This window comes from Leucoraja erinacea, chromosome 15 (genome assembly GCF_028641065.1).
Source record: "Leucoraja erinacea ecotype New England chromosome 15, Leri_hhj_1, whole genome shotgun sequence".
Lineage (NCBI taxonomy): Eukaryota > Metazoa > Chordata > Chondrichthyes > Rajiformes > Rajidae > Leucoraja > Leucoraja erinaceus.
This window is the reverse complement of record NC_073391.1, coordinates 16,041,869-16,068,197: the sequence shown is the minus strand read 5'-3', so window position 1 is coordinate 16,068,197 and position 26,329 is coordinate 16,041,869. Positions and strand designations below refer to the sequence as shown.

At 42.3% G+C, this 26,329-nt stretch overlaps 1 protein-coding gene across 2 annotated transcripts in view; it reads left to right on the top strand.

Annotated features, from left to right (window-relative positions):
* The window catches only part of lhpp (phospholysine phosphohistidine inorganic pyrophosphate phosphatase), a 106,785-nt gene that overhangs the window by 39,275 nt on the left and 41,181 nt on the right, over nucleotides 1–26,329 (top strand). Inside the window, exon 6 of one of the 2 annotated variants that reach the window (XM_055646757.1) lies at nucleotides 21,593–21,684. The exons of the other annotated variant lie outside the window; for it this stretch is intronic. Coding sequence (XP_055502732.1) covers nucleotides 21,593–21,684 — 92 coding nt within the window. The remainder of the gene's footprint in view (nucleotides 1–21,592; nucleotides 21,685–26,329) is intronic. 2 annotated transcript variants of the gene reach the window in all.

The window sequence follows — 26,329 nt, the reverse complement described above, 5'->3', positions numbered from 1 at the left end:
CGGTATGAACATTGACCTCTAATTTCAGGTAGTCCTTGCTTTCTCCCTCCTTACCCTCCCCTTCCCAGCTCTCTCACAGCCCACTATCTCCGCCTCTTCCTTTCTTCTTCCCCCTCTCCACCCCCACATCAGTCTGAAGAAGGGTCTCGACCCCGAAATGTCATCTATTCCTTCGCTCCATAGATGCTGCCTCACCCGCCGAGTTTCTCCAGCATTTTTGTCTACCTTCGATTTTTCCAGCATCTGCAGTTCTTTCTTAAACATGTTCATTGAATAGACCTTTCATAAGCTAAGGATATATTCCCGATCTTCCAATCTATCTTGTTGGGGTCCCTTGCACTTTTTTTAATTTCCACTTTCTCAGTAGCTCTAACACTATATTCAGCACTATATTTATTTTCTCTTCTTGCTCTACCTGTTATACTAATGCGTAGTTTGATTGCATTACTTATTTACGTGAAAAACAATTCCAGCCATCAGAGGCAAGTTCTCTAGAGTAATGAACAGGTAGTTAAACACTGGGGAAAGCATTGGATAAAAGGGTGGAATGGGCTACCTCAACTTTTACTTTATTGATGCGAAATAGAGTGAAATAGAAACGTCAGCATTTATGAAAGGCTAGATTTACTTTTGTTTTCAACTAAAATACTATGTAAATTATTTTATTTAAGCATTTTCTATACTAATTGTTGAAGCTACATTTCTCATTGATAAAATCAAGGATTTTCTTTTGTTTTGGTCAGAATCACTTCAAAACTACAACCTTCCAGAAATATCAACATTTTTGCATGTGATTCTTTGTTGAATGTTGATTAGTATTTTTCGGGTCTAGGAAATGTTATAAATTCACTGGCTGAGATTGTGATTGTGGGGCATCTGTTTAATTGTGGTGCACATTCACTGGTGCAGTGAAAATCCAAAACACAACAATTGACCCAGTTGCTCTCCGCACAACGGTAAATTAATTTTTATTTGGTCGTGCTCTTCTGCACGGCCTTTATTGTGTCCAGAGCTTAGCTTTATCACAGGAGTACTGAAAATTACTTTGTTGAAATTTGCCAAAATTGTGGTATTATTTCAATAGTAAACAGCCAAAAAATTACTCTTGTTAGGAAAAAATACCTTGCAACCAGTTCACATAATATTAGCCCGTGAGTGCTGGATCTCACCTTTGTTTGGAAAGTAATATCGTATCCCCTTTCCTTTTTACAAATGCACATTAATGGTTCTTAATTTAAGTTGGTTTAATTTGGCAACACTGAATTTACATTAAACATGCCCATGTTTTGAAATGCTTTTGTTTGTTTAGTGTGCACGACACTACCTTGAACAATTGTGCTGAATAAGTAGTTATCTTATTTTAAGATACTTTGTTAAAATTGTCGAGGATGTTCTTGGTGAAGCATACACATACAATGCTAAAGTTGGTGCTCTGGATACATACAGGATGGTGTAAAAGTTCTGATACCAATTTATGGTACTGATGAGTGCTACTGTGTAGTGCATGACAAACAGTACTGGATATACTAATGTACTACACTAAATGTGTAGCATTGATACCATGCTACAGATGGCACACTGAAATACTATGCTAAAGGCGGCAAGCTTGATATACTACAGTAAATGCAGTGCAATTATGTACTACATGAAGGAATGAATACCATTTGAACAATAAAGATCGCACACTAATATATGCTAAGTATGGTGCATATATGCTACTATAAAGATAACCCACCAATGATAACACTAAAGATGCTACACAGTTCTCCTTGGATAAAGGTAGCCCCCTGATTCTCAAACCTCCAAACATCAATTACGTACAGAAAAATAAATAGAAGCATATGTTGTTGGGTTTAGAATAAATGTTAAACAGTAAACCAAGTTGGGCAATAAATGACATGTTTCTGAGGTGAAAATATAATATGATACTTTGTAATAAAATATGTTTAAATAAAAGTTCTGGTGGTAAATGAGATCCATGGATTTGTTTAATATATTTACATTTAGTACTTCAAGTTAACTTATAATTGCGATCATTGATGACACTTGTCATAAGGTATTCCCAAATATTTTGGTACACTTGTCAGTATTTTGGTGAATCATATGCGCCTCTACAACTCTACCCATGTAAGCAAATGTAGTGACTGAGGGTACATAGTAGGTTATCTGCCTGGTCACTTCTTAAATATAGAGGCATGAGGAAATATTATTTCATGAAAAGGTCAAGGAAAGAATTTGCCTGATTTTAATTCATTTGATATGTTTGTGCATTTTCATCCTTGTTTGTTGTTGGCTTATATATCAATCGTGTAATTTTTTTACCAGTGAAGTAAATAAACAACTTATTGATGAAATGTGATGACAGAAAGTTGGTTGAAAGGTTGAAAATTATCAACCATTGTTATATATGATTTGCGGGTTACTTATGGTTTATTTAAGCACCGGCCATCACTTTATTGTGGGATAATTCACACATCTCCACAGCACTGTAACAATCGCAGGTAGGAATTACCATTGGCAAGAATGTTTGTGTTAGAACTTGAAATGGTTGAAAGTTCCTCAGGAGACATGTACACAAGGAATAAGAAAATTATTTAATCAGTGACCAGGAGTTCTGGGTGTTCTCTCCAGAATGCATGAGATTGCTGTCTTGGAGACATGGTTGCATCAAACTTGATCATGGAATGTTCAGACTTCTTAAAATGCCATGGCTGTTTGTCACTGTTAATGTACACAAGAAGCACACACATTTGTTTTGAGTATTGACTATTGGAGAAAGCTACAGTATATTAGTGACTAAAAAACAATTTATATTTTTATTACTTTATTCAGAAACTTAAATGTTCTTTCGGGACTTAGTTTGTGTGTATTTCTATGTGATTAAAGTTACCAATAATGGCTGACATATTTCTGACATCAATTACTTGTCACAGAGCATTAGTTCTTAACTCCTGCAGTGGCCATTTCTGCTTTCCTATTAATCAAGAGGCTGCTGTTTATTTTCCCATTTACTGCGTTGATTATGGGATGGTCACACTGCCTGTCACAGCTCATCCCCTTAGATATTCCCACCTACCCTGTCAACCTGAAAAAAAGTATTTTATACCTTGGGTTTGATGACCAGAGCTTTTTATTTCCCCTGACATGAGACCTTTTGACCTCTATCTTCTCACCAATGATTTTTTAAATCCTAAATGATTTGGGGATAATTGCAGTGCCTTTAGTGATTATTACCCTTCACTGATAGTAAATCACTAAACTCCCCTGAGGCCAGAGTCCATTTTTGCACGCGTCTGCCACTGTCTGTTTCTGCAAGCACCATTGCTCACATGTAGTTGTATTTTAAACAGCATCTGCATGTATTTGTCCTTCCTCTCTGAGGATGATGCAGGAAAGTAATATCTGATTTTATTAATTAAAATTCTACTGCCGCTGTTCATAAATTATGTGTGGTGCTGCTAAAGATAGGAATCCTGTTTGAAAATGCACTTAATTAAGTAGCAATCCTATTTACACTCCATTATGTTCATTGAAAAGTATTTTAGGTCAGAAGAGTAACATTTCTGAGAGGGTTCTTGAAATTCATTGACAGAAGATGAAGACTGGGACTGGCGTAAGTGAACCTGTCAGCAATTTATTTTGAATTTCCCCTCAAATCATTGCAGAAAATCTTGTAGCTCCAATGAAATGCATCCCCAATTCCTTCACTGAATGATCTTTACCTTCTTCTTTTGCTTTGCTCACTCTTAACTGGTAGTTTTCGAGAGAGATTTGTCATCTGCCAGAACCAACAAAGTTTATTGATTCTGAAGAAGGGTTTCGGCCCGAAACGTTGCGTATTTCCTTCGCTCCATAGATGCTGCTGCACCCGCTGAGTTTCTCCAGCTTTTTTGTGTACCTTTAAAGTTTATTGATTGATATGAGCAGTTGATACATATTCAACTGCAGAAGGTGTTAAAGCTGTGTTAGGTAGATGATCTGTTTAGTGGATATCCAAACACAGGGATTTCTCCTAAGGATTTGCTAAGCAGTGATTAGAACAAGAAGCTCAGTTCAAATGTTACCTGAAGAAGGGTCCCGACTAGAAACGTCACCTATCCATGTTCTCCAGAGATGCTGCCTGACCCGTTGAGTTACTCCAGCATTTTGTCTTTAAATGTTTCCTCCTTGATCCAGAAAGTCCAGTAACATATACATCCCAACACAGCTTCCTGTCACATTTCTCTAATCGACCCCCAATCTGCAAATAACTGACTCAGTCCAGACCAGTGACTGCACCTTGAGCGCTGATTTAAAATAATTTTAATTAATCACTATCTCTAGCAGCATGTTTTTTGTTCTTCCTTTCTTCTCCTCTGAATAGCACACAGACTAAATATACATGAATTAATAATTATACGTTCATTGGGTGCTGACTGTCTGGGGGGATTGAGGGGGGATCTTATAGAAACTTACAAAATTCTTAAGGGGTTGGACAGGCTAGATGCAGGAAGATTGTTCCCGATGTTGGGGAAGTCCAGAACAAGGGGCCACAGTTTAAAGATAAGGGGGAAATCTTTTACGACCGAGATGAGAAAAACATTTTTTACACAGAGAGTGGTGAATCTGTGGAATTCTCTGCCACAGAAGGTAGTTGAGGCCAGTTCATTGGCTATATTTAAGAGGGAGTTAGATGTGGCCCTTGTGGCTAAAGGGATCAGGAGGTATGGTGAGAAGGCAGGTACAGGATACTGAGTTGGATGATCAGCCATGATCATATTGAATTGCGGTGCAGGCTCGAAGGGCCGAATGGCCTACTCCTGCACCTATTTTCTATGTTTCTATGTAAGTTACCCAAGTGGTCTCTCTACATCTGAATGTTGACTTTAAATGTAATATGATTTCTGACGTCCCCTGGGAGTTTGTGATCAGAAGCTGAATTGGTAATTGGTAATGGCTTGCATGTTAATTTTGCCTCATGTACCACATCATCAGCCAGCAGAAATAACTCCACATCTCCAGCTCCCTATCCCAATCTGATTGAAAAGTGGCCACACAGGAAATTGGAACCGCTCTTCGCCAACCAAACCTCACTCTCCTCCCCTAGGCACTGCCTTGGAGTTGACGGTGACTTGTTTCCATTCAAATTTTGTGGGTATGAAAGTGCGTGAAGAGTCCTGTGCAGGATCTGTGCCACAGACAGGACAGGTGCTGCTTGATGAGGTTGGTATCTTGGGAAGTTGTACTTTTCTTCCATATAACATATTATTTTCCATAATATCAATTTAAAGATACCAAATATCATAGCCAAAAATATTTCTGTACAAATGAAAACAGAGAAGCGGGCACATTTAACTGTTAGCAAATTATGATGTGAAACCACAATAGTTCGAGAAGTTGTAAGCTATTTTTTCACATTTATTTTCAGTTGATTTGTTTTTCCAAAATAGCATTCTTGGCTTGCTGCAGTGAATAACTCAAAGCAAATTTACACCACTGTGAGCTGGCATGGGGTTTGGAACAGCACAGTTGAATAAGGATATACACAGTGTTTAAGAAGGAACTGCAGATGCTGGAAAATCGAAGGTACACAAAAAAGCTGGAGAAACTCAGCGGGTGCAGCAGCATCTATGGAGCGAAGGAAATAGGCAACGTTTCGGGCTGAAACCCTTCTTCAGACTGGAGAAGGGTTTCGGCTCAAAACGTTGCCTATTTCCTTCGCTCCATAGATGCTGCTGCACCTGCTGAGTTTCTCCAGCTTTTTTGTGTACCAAGGATATACACAGGTTTATCCTTTTTTACCCACATTTTAGGTTAGGATTGATCACTTTTCAATTAAAACTACAGCTCCAGGTCTGTCGCTGATATCATCTGAGAGATGGATGGCGTGCAGTTTACTGTACCCAGTTTTAGGTACTGTTCATTTTTTCATAAAAATGTGTGCATTTACTTACAGTTTGTAATGCTCATGGAGACTTGGGAAAAATATTGTCCCTCTATCTCACCACTCTCATAATGACCGAGTACAAATCTGTAGATGATTGTCACAATAGCCCAGCCTGAGTGTGTCTATGTACAAGTTTAAAAAAGGGAATATTTTAAGGAGTGACAGTTGTAGTATTGATGGAGCTCTCTCACGACTTTGGATCATTTCAAAGTGACAATCCCCAGCACAGGAGAATAGTGAATGCCGGAGTGCATTGGTAGAGCAACACCATTAGCTTCCACAGCATTCAATACATACAGCAAACAATGGGTTATGGAGACGAGAGAGGTGCATAGGAGAGCATCACCAGCAAAGCTTCAAGAGGCACTATCCTTGCAACCTGATGTGCAAGAGCAGTGGCTCTAATTGTTGGGCCTCTTTGCCGCTCAGTAGAACGGGTTTTTGCAGGATGATGTTACCTTGTCAGATGATCATCTGGAACTTATTATAAAAATGATATGATGGTCAGGTAGTGCCAACATTCTAAAAGATTGAAATGAATTTCTTCAGTGACCAATTTTTATTTGATTTTTCACTTCTAGAGAATTGTCTGCATTCCTGCATGGAATGCTTTTAATCTAATCTTATTCTTCTTTTTCCATTTGCGTTTTTCTAATGTTGATGTTTGATATGTACACAAAATTTGTTTTTGGACTGAAAGCTTAAGTATTTTGAATCAATGCCATTTTAGATTAGGCTCACCGAGTTACGGGTATATTCACTAATTAATAAAGATATTCCACTATGTGCAGGTATTAATACACATTGGAGTGCTACGTGTATTAAAACTACTTCTAAATTCAACCTTGGCATCTTTTGAAAGCAGAGGATTAAAAAAAAAATATTGCTTGTTTTGGTGACCTGCCGGTTTCTCATGTGACTTTTATGTAGGCATGGGAACAGCCTATTTAACTGCTTAAGCCAGTTCGGCCATGCGATAAGATCACAAATGATCTGTGACTAAACTCAATATACTTACTTCAATCTCATATTTAAAATTAATAATTAATCAGGTATTGGTGGCCACTTCCAGAAGACAGTTCCAAGTATCAACCACCTTTTGCATATGGAAATGTTTCCAAATAAAATGTTATTCCTTAAGGGCCTGGTTATAATTTTATACTATATCTCATAGCTCTAGAAACCACAAGCAGTGGAAATAGATCTCTTTATTTTCCCTATTGCCTCGCATTAATTTGTCAAAAGCAACTGTGAAATCACTTCTTTATCATCTGTATTCCAGAGACAAAAGGCCACTTTACGTCATCATTCCTTGTAACGGTATCACATGGGGTCTAAATATCACTGGCAAATAATGCTGCACTCTCCAAGACATTATTATTTCTAAGTTGTGGTGGCCAGAAATGTTTACAGTTCTCCAGACGCCATCTATCCAAGAATCTTGTTGTATTAGAAAACATAAGCTTGGAAGCACTGGTACTCTCTCTACCTATACATGATCTATGCATATAAACCCACAAGTCTTTTTCATTCTTTTTATAATCATTTAGAGGTTACTCTGGATATCCTGTTTGTGTCCAAAATGTATCCACTGTCTTGTGGATGACACCAGGTCACCAGTGACTACACCGACACATGTAGTCGGGTCGATTCACGTACAGGTGCACAACCTTTTAGTGAAAGGATCCTAATAACGAAAAGGCAATAGCAACATTTTTCATCGGTCCTGTGAAGAAAGGTCCTTGCAAATTAGGCTTGTTCCGAAAGCGGCCCGCAGAGGTGAACACATGGTGGCTCTCCGGTCGGTCCTCGAAGTCACTGGGAACTAAATCCCCATTCCTAAAACCTAAGGTGAGGGTATATTGCTAGCAGGGAGGGTTAATAATTGACAATATGCGGCTGCCTGCCTGCTGAGTTAAAAAGTTCCCACGGTAGACACGATACACAGTGTATCGTGAGTCCGCGTGGGAACTTTTTACAACGGCGTGCAGGCACAGCAGCCCCCCCCCCCCCCCCAGATTGTCGCTCCCTTCAGTTTCACCCCACCTACACCCCTCTGCTCCCCGCCCATGTGTGTGACCCCCATCCCCCCCCTCCCCCCAACTCACCGCTCATTGCACCGGCGCGGGGGCTTTGTACTGTCTTCACGTCGGCGATGGCAGCAGGCCAGTGCAGTCACCCGTTTAGGACGTCTTTTCCAATTTTACTATTCGACCACCAGGCCCACCGCAAACACGGAGAACCCAGAGACCCACAGCCAACAGCAGGATCAGCGCCGCTCCAACTACAGAGGAACCTGGGTTGCGGAGGACGGGGCGCAGCTCGGGGTGTCTGTAGGGTCTCAACGGGAGCGCCCTGGGTTCCTGTTGTTGTTTGTAGCTTTTACGTCTCCAATACCACCTGCCCATCCTCTGGGGAAAACTGTACCTGCCCTTGCAGGAGAGTGGGGACTTGTTTGCAGTTGCAGAGGGAGGGGTCAGGATGGGGTAATCAGTTCCCCAGTCTCACGCTCCAGTCCAGGGGGGTGGCCGGAGGTTGTCAGGACCAACGGGACACAACCCCCACCCACTACAAGCACTGCACACCAATACAGAGCACACAGCCGGATCATCAAGTTTGCAGATGACCCGACCCCGCTCCAACTCCAGAGGAACACGTAGGGGGCAGAAGCTGATGGTGTGCGAGGTGTTCTTCCAAAAACTGACGCAGCTGCACTAAAAAATAACTGTGGGCAAACCAAAACAAACTTATTGACTTCATAGCACATCCCATCATGGTGGAGCCAGTCACTGACTTTAAGTTCCTGGGAATATATATCTCCTAGGCCCTCAAATGGACAATGAAACACCGTCACTCTCGTGAAGAAGTCACAGCAGCGGCTGTATTTCTGAGGTCTCTGTGGGAGAGCAAACGTTTCACAGCTGGCTGTCCTTCTACTGGTGTGCTGTGCTGTTTGAAGTCGCCCCCTATGCTATCCCAGGGACAGGGAGACACAGCGGCTTATTAGACTGGTGGGCAATCACTTCCAAAGTTCTGCCCACACAGTCAGTACACCTCTCCTACACTGCATTTCATACAAACATTTATTCTGCAAGAAAAAACGACATTGAAGACTCAAACTCGCGACCGAGTAACTGCCAGGATCAAGGCGCAAACTCGCGACCTTGCGGATATGAGCCGAGCACTCTACCACTGAGCCAGCCATTAAAATCTACGCAAAAAAATTTCCATTCCGAAGACCGACAAATTCTGAATTACAAAAAGTGTCTGGTCCCAAGGCTTTCGGATAAAAAGGTTGTGCACCTGTATATGGTTTATTTATAGTGACAAGGAAGTCTAGGCCCGCATAGGCATGCTATTCTTCGTCATTAGTGTGCATGTGCGGAGATGCTGGCAATATTGGGCTTGTTCCGAAAGCTCAGCCTTGAACACATGGTGGCTCTGGTGGTCTCGGCTTTGTCACTGTGGCTCAATCTTCCTCCAAACCTACAATGAGGGAACACATCTAGCAGGGGGGCTCCCCCACAACCCACCCCTTTCCCCCATCAACCCGCGACGGAGATGCCAATCCCCCCCCACAACCCGTCCACACTGCAACCCAACATCCAGGAGGTTACCCCCTTTTGCTGGAATCCGATTTTGAGAGCTCACGACTGGGAGCTTGCGGACATAACCTGGCACAGCCCCCGACCCTTTACCCCCCATTCCAACACACTTAACATCACTGAGCCGCCCAACACCGCCCCCCATCGGAACCCAAGCAGTTTCAATCACCCGCCCCCCCCAACACACCCCCCACCCCCACACACACACCTCGCCCCCCCCACCACACGACTCCCAACACACGAGCCCCCAACCACACGCCCCCCCTTAAGAAGATGACACACGCCCCCCCCCCCCACATCAAGAGTCCCCCCCCCCCCCCCAATACCCAATTTAAATTCCCCCCCCCCCAACACACCCCCCCCCCCCCCACCACCCCCCCCACCAACGCCACTCCCCCAACACAGGCTCCCCCCCCAACCCCCCACGCACCCCCCCCCCCCCCCAGGATGGTTGTGGGTCCCCCCCACACACTGCCCCCCCCAGACACACTCCGATAGATCCTTTCGATGGTGGGGAGGTCCCCCGACACACTGGGCCCCCACCCACACGCCCCCCAACACACGCCCCCCCCCCCAACGAGCCCCCCACCCATTAACCCCCCAACACACTCCCCCCCCACTGTGCACCCCCCCCAACACAGAGAACCTCTTTGACCACCACGCCCCCCAATCTCACCCCCCCCCCCTTTATTTATACGCCCCAATGCCACCCACAACCCCCCAACACACACGCCCTGGAATTTGAACAACGTTGATAAAACCGGGTCCCTTTACACACCTTCCCCCTTCCTAAGTCCACTATCAATTCACAGTTTTTTCTGTATTGAACCATGTACACGCCCCCCCCAACACACGCCCCCCCCCCCCCACACGCCCCCCCCCCCCCCCCCAACACACGCCCCCCCCCCCTTAATCTGGTGCATGTGAGAACAAAACGCCCCCTTCACAACCACCGCCCCCAACACACGCTTGTTGAATAACATTTCCTCTTCCCCCCCCCCAACCCACGCCCCCCAAGTGTCGTGTTCCCAACACACGTGTGGGACAACACGCCCCCCCAACAACACACCCTTTGAAAAAGGACCCCGATAGATCCTTGCGATTGTGGCCCCCCCAACACACATATCCCCCAACACAATGTGTAACAAAGTCCCAACCAATACAGTTTAACCCCAACCTATCCACCCAATGTTGCCCCAACACACACCCCTGCCAATCCCCCCCCCCAACCACACAACATGCACTTCAATAGTTTCACACACCCCCCCCCAAGAAAACCTGAACTTAAATAATTTCAGTTTGTCCCCCATTTTGTCCCCAAAACGCTGGTCCCCCAACTTTGCCCCCCCCCCCACCCACAAGCAAAAAGATGTGCTTTACTACGCCCCCCATCCCAACACACGCAAACTGCCCAACACACGCCCCACACCCACACACGTTAGCCCCCACGCCCCACACCCTCATTTCTTCAGTTTCCCCACAGATACCCAAACACCTGATTTCCCATAACATTAGTTCTGCATTCAATTGTGGTATGTTCCCCAGCAGAATGGTGGACAAACTGTCTGATCTGGGTGTTAATGCAAACACATGCAGATGGATCAAGGACTTCTTAACAGATTGTCCACAAACTGTCAGGATGGGGTCCAATCACTCCCCAGTCCTGACGCTCAGCACAGGAGCGCCACAAGGTTGTGTGCTGAGTCCTATCTTATACACAATATACACCCATTTATGACTGCACACCAATACACAGCACAAACCGGATCATCAAGTTTGCAGATGACGCGACTGTGGTGGGGCTGATAAATAACAATGACGAGTCTGCCTACAGAGATGAAGTCCAAAAACTGACTGTCTGGTGCACTAAAAATAACCTGGTACTCAACCCAACCAAAACAAAATAACTGGTTATTGACTTCAGGAGGAGGAGAGAGGAACCTGCTCCCCTCTACATCAAAGGAGACATGGTGGAGACAGTCACTGACTTTAAGTTCCTGGGAATATATATCTCCCAGGCCCTCAAATGGACAATGAACACCGTCACTCTCGTGAAGAAGTCACAGCAGCGGCTGTATTTCCTGAGGTCTCTGCGGAGAGCAAACGTTTCACAGCAGCTGCTGCTGTCCTTCTACTGGTGTGCTGTGGAAAGTATCCTCTCCTATGGCATCCTGGTGTGGTTTGCTAGCTGCACTGTGGCTGAGAGGAGGGCGTTGTAGAGAGTTATTAAAACTGCACAGAGCATCACAAACGCTCAACTGCCCTCCCTGGATGACATATACAGGGCCCGATGCTTGCGCTGGGCCACAAACATCAAGCAGGACACATCCCACCCTGCCAATCACCTTTTCACTCTGCTACCCTCTGGGAGGCGATACAGGTCTGAAGAGTTTCTACCCATGTGCGATAAAAGAACATAACTCTCCCACTGGGGGCAGCACAATATAATTCGGGGTGCAAGATAATGCACAATATTAGTTTAAAATATTTTTAATACCTATTTATTATTTTCTTTACTGGTCTGGTGTATATGTGAGTCAATGGCTGTTGTGTTTTGTTCTTTTTAAATCTTTTATCCTGTGTCTTCTCTGTACACACCGAAGGAGATGCAATGGAATTTCGTTGTACAGTTGTTGTGCAATGACAATAAACGTATTTCATTTCGTACAGTCCACCGGGTGGAGCCAGCAATAGCTGCCTCGCCAACAGTCTGTCTGTCCTTCCCTTCTTTGTGTTTAAATAGCATGTGTTAAATGTTTGTTTTCAGTGTTCTTTAACTTGTTTTATGTTGTGGGAAACGTTTTCTAATCTCTTACCTCGACGGAGATGCAATTTTTTTCCGTATCGTATCGCCGTCCACACTGCAGCCAAACATCCAGGAGTTAGCGGCTTTTGCTGGAGTCCGATTTTCAGAGTTCCACCACTGGGAGCTTGCGGACATACCATCGCGGAGCCCCCGATCCCTTTGCCAGGGATCAACCTCAGAATTCCGACTGTGAGTGCTTGCAGACTTAACATCACGGAGCTCGTGGTCTCTGATCAGAGACCGACATCGGAACTTCAAGCTGTGGGAGTTTCGATCGCCCTGACGCAAGATCTTCAATCGCCCCAACGCGGGAGCTTCGATCGCTGGCTGCGGGAGCTTCGATCACCCCAATGGATGGTTCGACTCCCCAACCGTGGGAGAATAAAGGGGAAGAAGATGGGCTTTTTTGCCTTTCATCCCAGTGAATAATGTGGGGAATCAAGAGTCAAGAGTGTTTTATTGTCATATGTCCCAGATAGAACAATTAAATTCTTACTTGAGCTTAGTTGGGGTTGTATTGTTTAATAGCCTGATGGCTGTAGGGAAGAAGCTATTCCTGAACTTGGACATTTCAGTTTCCAGGCTCCTGTAGCTTCTTCCCGATGACGGGTGAAATGAGTTGTGGCCAGGATGGTGTGGGTCTCCGATGGTGCTGGCTGCCTCTTTGAGACAGCGACTCCAATAAATCCTTTCGATGGTGGGGAGGTCAGAGCTGGTGATGGACTGGGCAGTGGTCACCACATTTTGTAGTTTCCGCTCCTGGACGTTCAAGTTGCCGAGCCAGGCCATGATGCAACCAGTCAACATGCTCTCTACTGTGCACCTGTAGAAGTTCAAGAGAATTCTCTTTGACGTACCAAATCTCCGTAATCTCAGGAAGTAGAGGTGTTGATGTGCTTTATTTATAATTGCATCAATGCTGGGCCAGGAAAAATCATAGGAAATATGCACGCCCTGGAATTTGACGTCACGTTGATATAAACAGGATTGCGGGTCCTCATCCTTCCTCTTCCTAATCCACTATCAATTCATTGGTTTTTTCTGATATTGAGAGCCAGGTTGTCGTAGTGTGTGTTTATGTTAAGTTTTATGTAGTTGTGTGTCTTGCTTTTTTCTGTATGGCTGTACGGTAATTCGCATATGACCGTACCTTAATTGGTGCATGTGACAATAAAAGACCTTCGAAACCTTTGAATTGGAACCTATAAAACTTGTTGAATAACATATTTCACTTCTACTTTTCACTGCTGAGTAGGTAGTGGGGTGTGTTTTCAAGTACAGCCCTTACTTTTTTTTAATTAAACAGAAAAAGGTTTTTAGATTGATGGGAATTGTGCTTCTGCTTTCAGTGTCATATCATTGAAGATGAACGTGTATTAAGGTTCCAAAAAATACATTTTAAACTTCCAACCTATCCATTAAAATGTGTTGGGTTTTATTCTTTCTGGCCAATCAGCTGTTCAACCAGATAAGAATTACAATCACTTCAAGAGTTTCAAATTCAGCTGCAGAGAAAACCTGAACTTAAATAATTTCAGTTTGGTCTCATTTTGTTTAATATCCCCACAAATCCTGGTCCTATCAACTTGCAGGTAATTTTAGAAAAGCAAAAAATGATCTTGCTTTACTAATGAAAATGCCATCATTAATGAAGATTGAAAATGCTGGAAACACTCAGGTTCGGCTGGACTAGGGAGGAGAAGAACATTGTAAATGACCCTCTGGTGAAGGTTTTCATTCAGTTTCTCTCCACAGATACTTTGTCACCTGATTAAACTATATGTAACTTTTAGTAACACAGTTCAACGAACTTGTGTATGTTTTTAAACAGAAGAGTTGAAGATTAACAAATTTGTACAAGGCTCTTACTAGAGAGCAACCATCTATAACTGAACAGAAAACCACACTAGGACTTCTTACCCACCCTCCCTTGCCCTTACTTTATTGGCTGTGTGGAGAGAAGGATAGAAATAACAAGCAAGATAAATGGATCTTGGGGATACACAACATAAGATCCTTCCTATCAGCTGCTCTTTTGAGGATTTCCTTGTTTATTCTCAAAACAGCTTGACATCCGATTCTTTTGCCACCCATTCACTCTTACCGAGTAAAAAATCATCCATCAAACTAATGGTGGAATAGAATTGAAAGAAGTCAACAGTTCTAAATGTTTTCAAACCCCAGCTGGAACAAGAATGTCTGTTTCCAACTAGCTACCATTCACACCTGTCAACTCTGGCATTGTGGTACTGTTGCTGACACCTATTACTTAAAGAGAGCTGTTGGTATGTAAATAAAATCTCACTGACCCGGAACTGATGCAGCTGAAATTGTTCTTTCTTTGTTCTCACACGGTTTGTTCTCTCACGGTTTCATCGCTGACGGTCGATCCAGGTTGAAGACAGTCGCTGTAAAGTCGCGTCAGTGGGACAGGCCCTTTATTGGAAAAGGGAGAGAAATGCACATGCGCTTATGTACACACATATACTTCTACTATGCCACCTGCTCCTGCATTATCCCTCGCCACAATATTGGTCTTCTACTCATCCACCTGCCCAGCACCCCATAGACAGAGGATTAAATCTTCTCCCTTCCTGTGGTGGAGCTGAGGTCTGGTGGCTGCCTCATTGGAGCAGTTTGAAGCTCCTCAGGAGCATCGGTTGACAGCTTAATGACCTCTTAGAGCAGAAGATGTCAACTGTGTATGCAACTAACTGTTCTCCATGAACGGAGGGTTGCTGCAAGTGAGCAGATTGGTTCCTGCATGTGCAGAGTTATATCCTATATCAGCATTTTCCCTACTAGAAATATGGCATGATTTATCTTCTGCTAGAGCAGCAGCATGTCCCCTCCCTGTGACTTTCACATGTCCTTATCATGAGCAGAATCATGTGTGAGAGATGACACAGAGGACAGCAATAATGGCAGCTTGGCCAGGCCCCTGTGAAATGAGGATATTTATATATATGTCAACAGATCACTACACCATCTATCTAATGCCTCACATTATGTCAGAACCTGCTGCGCATTGATATGGCCTTTCTTCGTGACTTCAGTTCACCTGGCACTGTCGCATCTCAGGGAGCATCCAGGCCCACTGCCAGCCACCCTGAAATGTTCCCTTAATTGACTGGGAAATGTCTGAAACCTGTCCACCCAAGGTAAGAACGTCTCCTGGGTCATCAAAGATATGTGCACAGATTCAAAATGAAAGAGTGTAACATTGCAGCATCCAGACTGCTTAGTCAACTTATGAAGGCTGCATGGTGAGATGAAAAACTTGTCTGATGTTGATCCGTTTGGAACCCTCCATATGAAACGATTAAAAATATCATGAATAAATGAAAGATCTTTACTTAGAAATGATTTTACAGTGATCGTTCGACAAATATATTATTCGTCAGAAAGCTCCAGGTGCAATGCGTTGTGGCTTAAGATCTTTTGATAGTATGGACATCTCTGTGCCTCCTGCCCCAAGGTCTCTGAACATCCATATGCAGCACCTATTTTGAAGCGTTCAGTGATGGACATAATCATATAACATGGAACCAGACCCTTCTGTCCAACTTGCCAATATCAACCAAGATGCCCCATTGACAGAGGATTGACTGGTCAGACCTGTCCGCATTTGGCCCATATCCCTCTAAAGCTTTCCAATCTATGTACCTGTTCAAATGTGCTTTAAATGTGTTTTTGTAGTAGCCTCCTACCTCCTGTGGCAGCTCGTTCCATATACCCACCATCATCTGTGTGAAAAAGTTGTCCCTCGAATTCCTATTAAATCTTTCCCCTCTCACCTTAAACCTATGTCCTCTAGTTCTTGATTCCCCTACTTTGGGTAAAATACTTTGTGTATCCACTCTATCCATTCCCCTCATGATCTTATACACCTCAATAATAATAAACTTTATTACGGACTCAAGGTCCAGACAAGGGGCAACATTACATTAAAAATGCATTGCATATCAAATATCATAAATAAATATAAAATCATGGTATATCACATAAAAACATCATAATTTATATATTTTTAAAAACCCACGATACTTAAGTTAACAATCCAGATTAAAAGATGATCAATGTCCTACAACGAGACCAGTGTCTCCACAGCTGGGATTCGTAGCGTGTAATGCTAACCCTTATGTTTGTCAAGGCCACAATAAGCACATTTTTAGAGTCATTTATCCTGCAAATGAATTTATACATGTGGTGTCTTAGGATAGCTTCTAAAGTACTGACTCCTGCAGCCACAAACATATTACTGGCACTACACCATCTAGGTTGCCTTAGCAGTGTTCTCATGGCATCGTTATATGCCACCTTTAGTCTCTGCATACTTGTCTTTAAATAGTTCGACCACAGGTGCGCAGTGTAGAGTGGTGTGCAGTATGCTCTAAATAGCGACATCTTCACCACATCTGCACACGCACCAAATTTACGCAAGAGGATATTCGCCTGTACATACAGCATGCGTCGTTGCCTATAAATATCCTCATCATCTGTCATTTGTTCTGTAATAATATGCCCTAGATATTTTATCTTATTACAGACACTAAGATTGTTGTCAGACAATTTAAAATCAGGATATTTTAGGCATTTATCCTCTTTGGTTCTACAGATCATAACAGCACTCTTACTAGCATTATATTTAATGTCATGTTCCACACCATACACAGAACATATAGTAAGGAGCTGCTGGAGACCAGCGCTAGATGGACTAAAGACCACAAGATCATCTGCATACATAATATGGTTCACTAAAATATTACCAATCACGCACCCAGTGTTACAGGCTTTCAATTGTTTAGACAGATCATCAATATATAGATTAAAAAGGACTGGGGACAAAATTCCCCCTTGTCTAACACCATTGCTAACCCCAAATGGTGCTGAGACCCTATTGCCCCATTTTATTTGCATAGTCTGGTGGGCATACCAGTAGGCCAGAATTCTAACAATGTATTCAGGCACCCCTCTTTGACTCATTTTACCAAACAGCTTTCTGTGATTAACACAGTCAAAGGCTTTGGAAGCATCAATAAAGCACATAAGGATTGAAGAGTTTTTGCCTCTATATTTGTTTACAATCTCCTTTAGGGCATATATGCATAAGTCAGTGCCATGTTTAGCTTTAAAGCCTATGTCTCTTGCATACATAGTATGTCACAGTTCTCCAGGAGGTTGTCAACAATAATATCATCCCTCAGCCTTGTGTGCTCCAAGGAATAAAGTCCTAACCTGCCCAAGCTCGCCCTATAACTCAGTCCTGACAGTATCCCCATAAATCTTCTCTGCACTCTTTCGAGCTTAACAACATCTTTTCTATAGCAGGTGACCAAAACTGAACAAAATACTCCAAATATGACCTCACCAATGACGTGTACAACTGTAACATAAATTCCCAACTTCTATATTTAATACCCTGTGATGAAAGCCAATCTACTGAAAGCATGGTTGACCAAGCTATCTAAGCTTGACACCCCTATCAAGGAACTATGTACCTATACTCCAAGATCCCATTGATGCTCCCTAGGTCCTGTTCTAGTTTAAATTCCCAAAATGCAAAACCTCACACATATATGTATTAAACTCTATGAAACGATTTCTCAACTGATCAGGATACTGCTGTAATCTTTGATAACTTTCTTTGCTGTCTACGATACCGTCCACTTTAGTGTCATCTGAAAACTTACTGATCATGTCTTCTACATTCTCATCTAAATCATTGTCATAAGGGCCCAGCACTGATCCCTGTGATACACCATTTATCACAGAGCTTCAGTCAACTTTCCACCATCACCCTTAGCTTCTTTCCATGTTAATTCTCTATCTAGTCGGCTAGCTCTCCCTTGGTCCCATGCATTCTAACCTCCCAAGGCAGCCTACCATGCAGAATCTTATCAAATGCCTTGCTGAAGTCCATATAGACAACATCTTACACACACTGGTCTACAGTCCCCAGGCTTTTCCTTGCAGCCCTTCTTAAATAAAGGCACAACATTTGCCACCCTCCAGTCTTCCTACGCCTTGCCCCTGTCTTATAATGATTCATATATCTCAGCTAGGGCACCTGCATTTTCTTCTTTCGCCTCCGATAGTGTCCTGGTTTGTATCTGATCAGGCCCAGGAGATTTATCTACCTTCATATGCCTTAAGACATTCAGCACCCCCTCGACTGTAACACGAACTGTCCTCAAGACATTTCCATTAATTGTCCCAAGTTTCCATGTATGTCTATCTCACTGTAAAAACAGTGGAGAAATACTCATTGAGGACCTTGCCCATCTCCTGCGGTTCCACACAGAGATGATCGCTTTAGTTTCTGAGGAGCCCTATTCTTTCTTTGGTTACTCTACTTCTCTTAATGAACATAAAATCTCTTTGTACTTTCCTTAATATTTAATGCCAAAGCTAGCTCCTGGTCCTCAGTTCCCAAAACTCCTTCAGGGATACATTTAATCCCAGCTAACTAAACCTGTCCATTGCCTCCTTTTTCGTGACCAGATCCTCAATTTTGCTCCTCATCCAAGCTTCCTTGCTCCAACGTGTCTTGCCCTTCATTCTAACAGGAACATGCATGCCCAGAACTCTTGTAATCACTCTTTTAAAAGCATTCACTCTCTGGACATTCCTTTGCCGGCAAACAATCTGCTTGAATCAGCTTTAGCAAGTTCCTGTCTCATACCATCACTTAGCCTTACCCCAATTCATGATTTGAATTTGTGGGCCTGCCCTGTCTATTTTAAAGGTAATAGAACAGTGGTGCCTGTTTGCAAAAGGCTCACTTATGGACACGTCAGTCACTTGCCCTTTCTAATTTCCTAAGAGTACATCAAGCTTTGCCTTTTCCCTTGTAGGGCTCTTTACATGTTGCCTGAGGAAACTTTTCTGAACACATAATGAATTACGCCCTGTCCAAACCCTTGGCACTATGACAGTCTACATTGGGAAAGTTTAAATCTATTATATCATCCTTATTAGTCTTGCAACTGCCTGGAATTTCCTGGCATGTAGCACCTATACCCTGGAACATTAAACAGCCAGTCCTGTTCCACTCTTAGCCAGGTTTCTGTAATGGCTGCAACATCCCAGTGGCATAAACCTGTCCACTCCCTGAGTTCATTTGCCTTACCTGTCTGGCCGCTCGCATTAAAATAAATGTCATTAAATCCAACTGTCCTTCTCGCTCTCTGCCGTACTCCTGCCTATCGTCTGCTGAACTTCCTTTCTTCACCTTCCATACCAACTTCCAGCCTCTCACCTGCCTCAGTTCTGCATTGGATCCTGCCCCCCTGCCAATCTAAAGTCACCAATGTAGCACTAACAAACCTGCCTTACATGAAATTAGCTCCCCTACAGTTTAGGTGCAACTCTTCCTTGCACCAGAAAAGATTCCAATGGTCCAAAAATCTGAATTCCTGACCCCTGCACTACCTCCTCAGCCACACAGGTTAGAGTTAAGCAGTCCAAACTTGATTTGAAATGCTAAAGACTGCTGAATGCTAAATGAGTATAGAAGTTGGCGGACATGTTGCAGTTGTATAAGGTATTGGTGAGACGGTATTTAGAGTATTGTGTGCCGTTCTAGGCACCATGTCATAGGAAAGATATTGGCAAGCTTGAAAGGGTTCAGAGAAGATTTAAGTTCAAGTTCAAATTTATTTGTCACATGCCCCATAAGGTGCAGTGAAATGTAATTTACCATGCAGCATTCCAATTAAAAAGGGACACTATGCACAACATCATTCAACACAGACATCCACCACAGCATTGTTCACTGTGGTGGAAGGCAATACAGTTCAGACAGTCCTCCTCCTCCCCCTCCCTTGATCATCCGTGATCAGGGCCCTGACCCTCCGTAGTCATCGCTACGGACGGCCCGATATTCAAGCCCTCTGGTCGGGATGGTCGGAACGCCGACCGAGCTCCCAATCTGCCACCTCACCGGAGACCGTGGCTACCAGATGTTGTCGGCCGCAGGCGGTCGGAGCTCTTCTTTGCCGACCCCCGGTGAGGGATAGTCCGCTCCATAATGTTAAGTAAAGTCCGCTCCACGCCTGCCGCCAGAAACTCCACAGACGGAGGCTCCAAGATGTTGTATGCCACATGCCAGCAGTTGGAGCTTTTCTCCAGTGACCCCCGGCAAGGTGGTCTGCGATGTGACAGTCCCCGCTGCGCCGCCGCTGATGCTGTGGGCCCGCAATGTTAAGGTCCAATGTTACGAGGATGTTGCCAGGATTAGAGGGTCTGAGCTATAGGGAGAGGTTGAGTAGACTGGGTCTCTATTCCTTGGAGCACAGGAGGATGAGGGGTGATCTTATAGAGGTGTATAAAATCATGTGAGGAATAAATCAGGTAGATGCACAGAATCTCTTGCCCAGATTATGGACTCGAGGACCAGAGGACATAGGTTCGAGGTGAAGGGGAAAAGATTTAATAGGAATCTGAGGGGTAACTTTCACACAAAGGGTGGTGGGTGTATGGAACAAGCTGCCAGAGGAGGTAGTTGAGGCTGGGACTATCCCAACATTTAAGAAACAGACAGGTGCATGGATCGGACAAATTTGGAGGGATAAGAACCAAACGCAGGCAGGTGGGACTAGTGTAGCTGGGACATGTTGGTCTGTATGGGCAAGTTGGGCTGAAGGGCCTGTTTCCACACTGTATCACTCTATGACTTGACTGTATAGAACATGTACTCAATTTCATTCAGGCAAAATGGTTTTAAGTATTTATTGAGATTGAAGGTGTAACTCATGTCACCTTGCAACCTGGTATCTTAGCACACTGGAGCCCAGAGGTGTCTGACACATTCAGCAGTCATCTCTTATCTTGTGGTATGTAACGCCACCCTGGTGAAGATATACAGGAACGTTTAACCATATCATATTGTTGTCCTCCTGTGCAAGAACATTTTGTTTTGAATGTGTATGTTTCCTTTCAACATTGGATTAAGTTACAATTAAATAATTATTTTAATCTTCATTCTTTTGACTTAATTGCTCTATACGATTTCAAAACATTTTGAAGAGCAGGTAACATTTGACTGACTTGTTGGTTGCACATTTGCAGCCCACCTCTCGCAACCTGCCATTTTGTTCTGCCTTGTAAATTCCAGTGTGCACTTGTTCAATGACAATGTTCAATGTCAGCCTATTCATCTTGGTGACAGTTCACATTTAATATTTTGAGAAATGCAAACTCATCAAAATAATCTCACCTGATACCAACTCATTCATTACTTTTCTCTGACAGGTCATCATGATTGGGGATGATATTGTGTATGATGTAGGTGGAGCCCAGCAGTGCGGTATGAAGGCTGTCCAAGTGAGGACAGGCAAATACAGGTTAGTAAATTTACAGGCCAATCCTTCACCACATCTTAATGAGAGTGGCTTTGCTCAGAATGTTGATTGCCAGAAGAGAATCACTCCAGTGCCTCCCTTTAAAGCCATACCAATTGTTGGAATCTGTCAAAAGCAGGAAAGAACAATGCCATATTTCATAAAACCCAGATTACAGCTCATCATAAAAGTAAATCTGTGGCAGAATCATAGAAAACCAAATTAAATAACATTTTATTAATATTTATTCTTATCTGTCAATTTATTATACGGTTGGCAGTCATTCTTGCACTAGTCTCATTATGTGGAATAGAAGAATGATAATACTGTCTTGCACTTGTCAGATATTCTAGTGAATGTTATTGTCCATTGTCAAGTGCATGCAGACAATAGATGGTTTATGCATTCCAAAGGTCATGAAGATAAGGGAGGCCATTCATGCAGCTAGCTCATTCTCCAATAAAACCTATGAATTTATGTCCACACTATCATCACTATATTTAACAGCCTCGTGATTAACTGCAGAATATTCCACCTCACATTGCTGTCATGTCCATTATTTATTTATTGTGGAGGAATTTCCTTATATTCAATTTGTCTTTTGCCAGTTTACATTTTTTTTGCTGTCTTTCAGTCATGGCTGGGATTGAAATAGCACTCAATATTGACTATTCCAATTCCATCGTTTGCCTGTACATTCTTCTTAAATATCATATTTCATTTTCCATTTCTAGAGGCTAAAGTTCCTTGGCTTGTCAATTCTTTACTTGAAACTCCCATCTGCTGAAAAGAAGGACGTCTTTTAACCTTTTTCTGTTCTAACCTGAGGGGTGTTTGTTGACACTTTGTGCAAAATACTGAAGGATCAGTACACATTGGTGACACTGAAGGATGTATTGAGCATCTTTGTGCCTATGGGCTTTTATAAACATATTACAGTTAGTCATACAGTGTTTGCAACTGAACAAGGTGTTGGACATCTTTTGCATTATCTTTAGCATATCCCCTATGGCCATACTTGTAATTGTGTTAAATTTGCATATAAGCATGCTGCCAGCATAAATGAGGAGTTTAGTTCAAACTATACAGTCTATTTTATGAGACATTAATCCTACATCTCAAGAATGATTCCACTGAACATCTAGACCTGGATTTCAGTGCTACAAGCAAAATGTGAGGGGATTGAATAGTATAGTTAAGACCCATTAACATAAAAGAATTACTTGAATGTATCTCCTATTCATGTTAATTGAATCATATTTTAGTTAAATATAAATACAATTATCTAATAATATTTGAATGAGGCAAATTTAATAAAGAAAACATCATAGATTTTACAAATTATCAATTTAATCTTGCGTTAATTCAAACAAAGCTATTTTGAATTTTGTGGTTTATCACATTTACAGCATTTGACCTATTGACAAACCATTAAACATTAATCTTAATAGTCACTGTGAAATTCTTGTGGCTCAGAGGTGAACAGTTTTATATAATGATGTTGCTTCACAAAAGCCATACACCATAAACCTGCATTTTCCTCGACCAATTTCCAGATGCCAAGCTATAACCCAGCATCATTTTAATCCTTGGACCTTATTGAACTAGAATTTCTACAGTAAAACTGAAAAGTTACAGCAAAGTTTGAACTGCTTCTGCTGAGGTCAGCAAATACTAAAATAGCTTGAGAATATCATAGAGACCAGTAGGAGTTAATGCAAACAGGAGCCAATGCAATCAATCGCGATCCATGTAAAGCAGATAATGCTATATTACATTTCTTTTATAAGATGAAGCTGTTAAATCATGAATTAGACTTAATAAATGTCAGGCTTAATAAACCCAGCTTGTATAAGAACATGAAATTATGGAAGATTTTAATATGTTAATTCGTTATCCTGATGAATTCTGAAAGTTTTATGGTGGAGGCTCCACTAATGCTGACATAACTGACTAAATTTCTCTAATATTCCCCTAATATTTCTGAGCTTTTTTTGCTACAAACATTATGCCAAACTGGCTATTGCTTTGTTACAAGTTTTGAAATAGGTCGATTTTTTTGTTAATTATGTATTCCAAATTTCAATATTATAATTTCTGTATTTCAGATAGTGTTGTCTGCTAAATCATTTTTGTTATTTTTTAATCTGAAGCATTACTGTTTTTTATTGTTATGTTCTTGTGTTACTTCCCAGCCACCCAAAGACATAAGAATACCTCTAGGTGGTGCTATAAACTGCACTTGTGCTCTTGTGAAACTTTCCCAAATAATTATAAAAGGATAAAGCTATGACATTTTACATAATTAAACTGTCACCCATAATTTATGTCCTAACCTCTTAGGGCTCATATCAACTTCTACATTTTTACTATATCCGTAATTGGAATAATTTGAAAGTTGATGCATGTGAGGTACTCAGTAGTACTCCTTCAAACTTGTATCTTGACAGCTAAGATTTATAGAATTCAAGGAAGTAATGCCATTAAGAGGACATTTAATGTTTAAATGGAAAAAAATCACTCTTTGTAGATGCTAGATTGAATTTATAGAAAACTTAAACAAAATGAAGACTCTTGCTTACTATCTAAGTCCAACAAAGTGGTAATCCTCAGTTGTTCAACTGCAGTTCTGTTCATTGAAGTGGCAGTATGGCTGAACCAAGCTTCTCCAAGCTATGCAAAGAACTTGCAGGAATAAATTCATTTTCTGAGGCTAACCGTGCCTATACTATGACACCCAATGCTCACAGGTGTACACTTGGATTTAACTTGGTTTAAAGTTGCAACATATCAGTACAAAACAACCTATCAGTACTATCTGTTTAAGAAGGAACTGCAGATGCTGGAAAATCGAAGGTACACAAAAAAGCTGGAGAAACTCAGCGGGTGCAGCAGCCTATGGAGTACTGTCTACTGCTTTTCCTGCAAGTACAATCCAATTTATATAATTAATATAAGTATACAATATGATCCACACTTGCCCATTAAGGCACAGATGAGTAGGACCTTTGAGAAAAATCCATGGCGCTGGGACAGGTGATTCAGACAGGATGCTGAATGGGAAATGCTAGCCTGGAGTACTAAGTAATTGGCTGTTTGATCATGTAAAACACACTGAAGCAAAAGGAAACCATTGGTTCTATTTTCTTTTAAAGGTGCAGATAACTGATATTGAGACACGCTTCACATCTAGAGAGCTGGGTACATTAGGAAGTGCCAGAAGAAACAATTGTCATTATTTTACAAGCCACCCTTTACGTAAAGCAAATATATAGATTTTACCTTGTCTCCAATTTTGTCACTGTTCCAAATGTCATGGTGACCTTCCCATTGCCATGAAGGTCCTGAGCTGACACTACACTAGATAGCTCTCTTGGCTTGTTTGACATTAATCAACTACTTAGTAACTGCAGGGAATTCACCACAAAGAAAACTTTTTTAAATGGTTATTGAACCTCATAACCTATGGCCTTGTCCTATCTGACAAAGCCTTCCAGTTTCTCAGTCCATATTACCTTGTGAACCATTCAAACTGTGTGGCCTTTGCCTTCTGAGCACTCGTTGGGCAGTACGCTCTGGATTGAGAGATGATTAGCTTCCACTCCAGTCCAACGGATACTGAGATGATGGAAGAGTCCGAAATGGGTTCAATGTGTGTAACACGGTTGCACTGTAGTACTACCTTAAACCTGTAGTAATTCCATCATGGTAGACTTTAAGTGATACAGTTAGAAACTTTATTTCCTAAGTTTACCTGACTATTTGCTTTGACATAGTTTTGGGAATAGATAGTTCACAATCAGTGATGTGAAACCATATGTTTTTTCATAATTTCACAATTCTTACATTCTGCAGAAATAGACATCTCTATGCTCAATGTGTCAAATTTGACAAGCCATATTCTACAGTATGGTCTATAGAAATGTTTTTAAAAGAGGTGGAACTATGCTGAAGCTTTTCCTTCAGAGGAAGGAGAAGGAAGAGGCAAGGTGACTTAGTAGTGAGAGATGGTGGGAGTAATGTTGTGGGCGTGAGGGGCAGGGTAGTTCTCCCACCATCTCTCACCAGCCCATTTCACCCTGCTCCGTTTCCCACCTTCTACACTTATCTCCCATCTACAAGTCCCACGTTCCCTTTTATCCCCCGTTCCTTACCCTCCTTTCTCTTCCTTTCTAGCCATATTCTTCTCCTTGGCTTTACATTTCACTCCACCTCTTCTTTCCTTATTGGATACGCTTTTGTCTCCTTTTCCACTCTGGCCTTTGTCACTTACTTCACCCATCTGCCAATTAATTACCAGAAGGGTCACGACCCGAAACGTCACCCATTTACTTCTCTCCAGAGATGCTGCCTGCCCCGCTGAGTTACTCCAGCTTTTTGTGCCAATCAACCTACCCTTATCATTTGTATTCACCTATAATTTACCAGGATTAGTCCCATTTCTGGCTCTCTTCGCCAGCTTTCTCCCCTCCTACACCAATCATTTTGAAGAATGAGCCCGGCCCATTAAGTCCACAGATGCTGCCTAATACAATGAGTTCCTCCAGCACTTTATATTTTGCTCAAGATTCTAGCATCTGCAGTTCCATGTAACTGGTATTGTTTAATCATGGTATACATGTCTGCCGCATTTTTCTTCTGGCCCTTT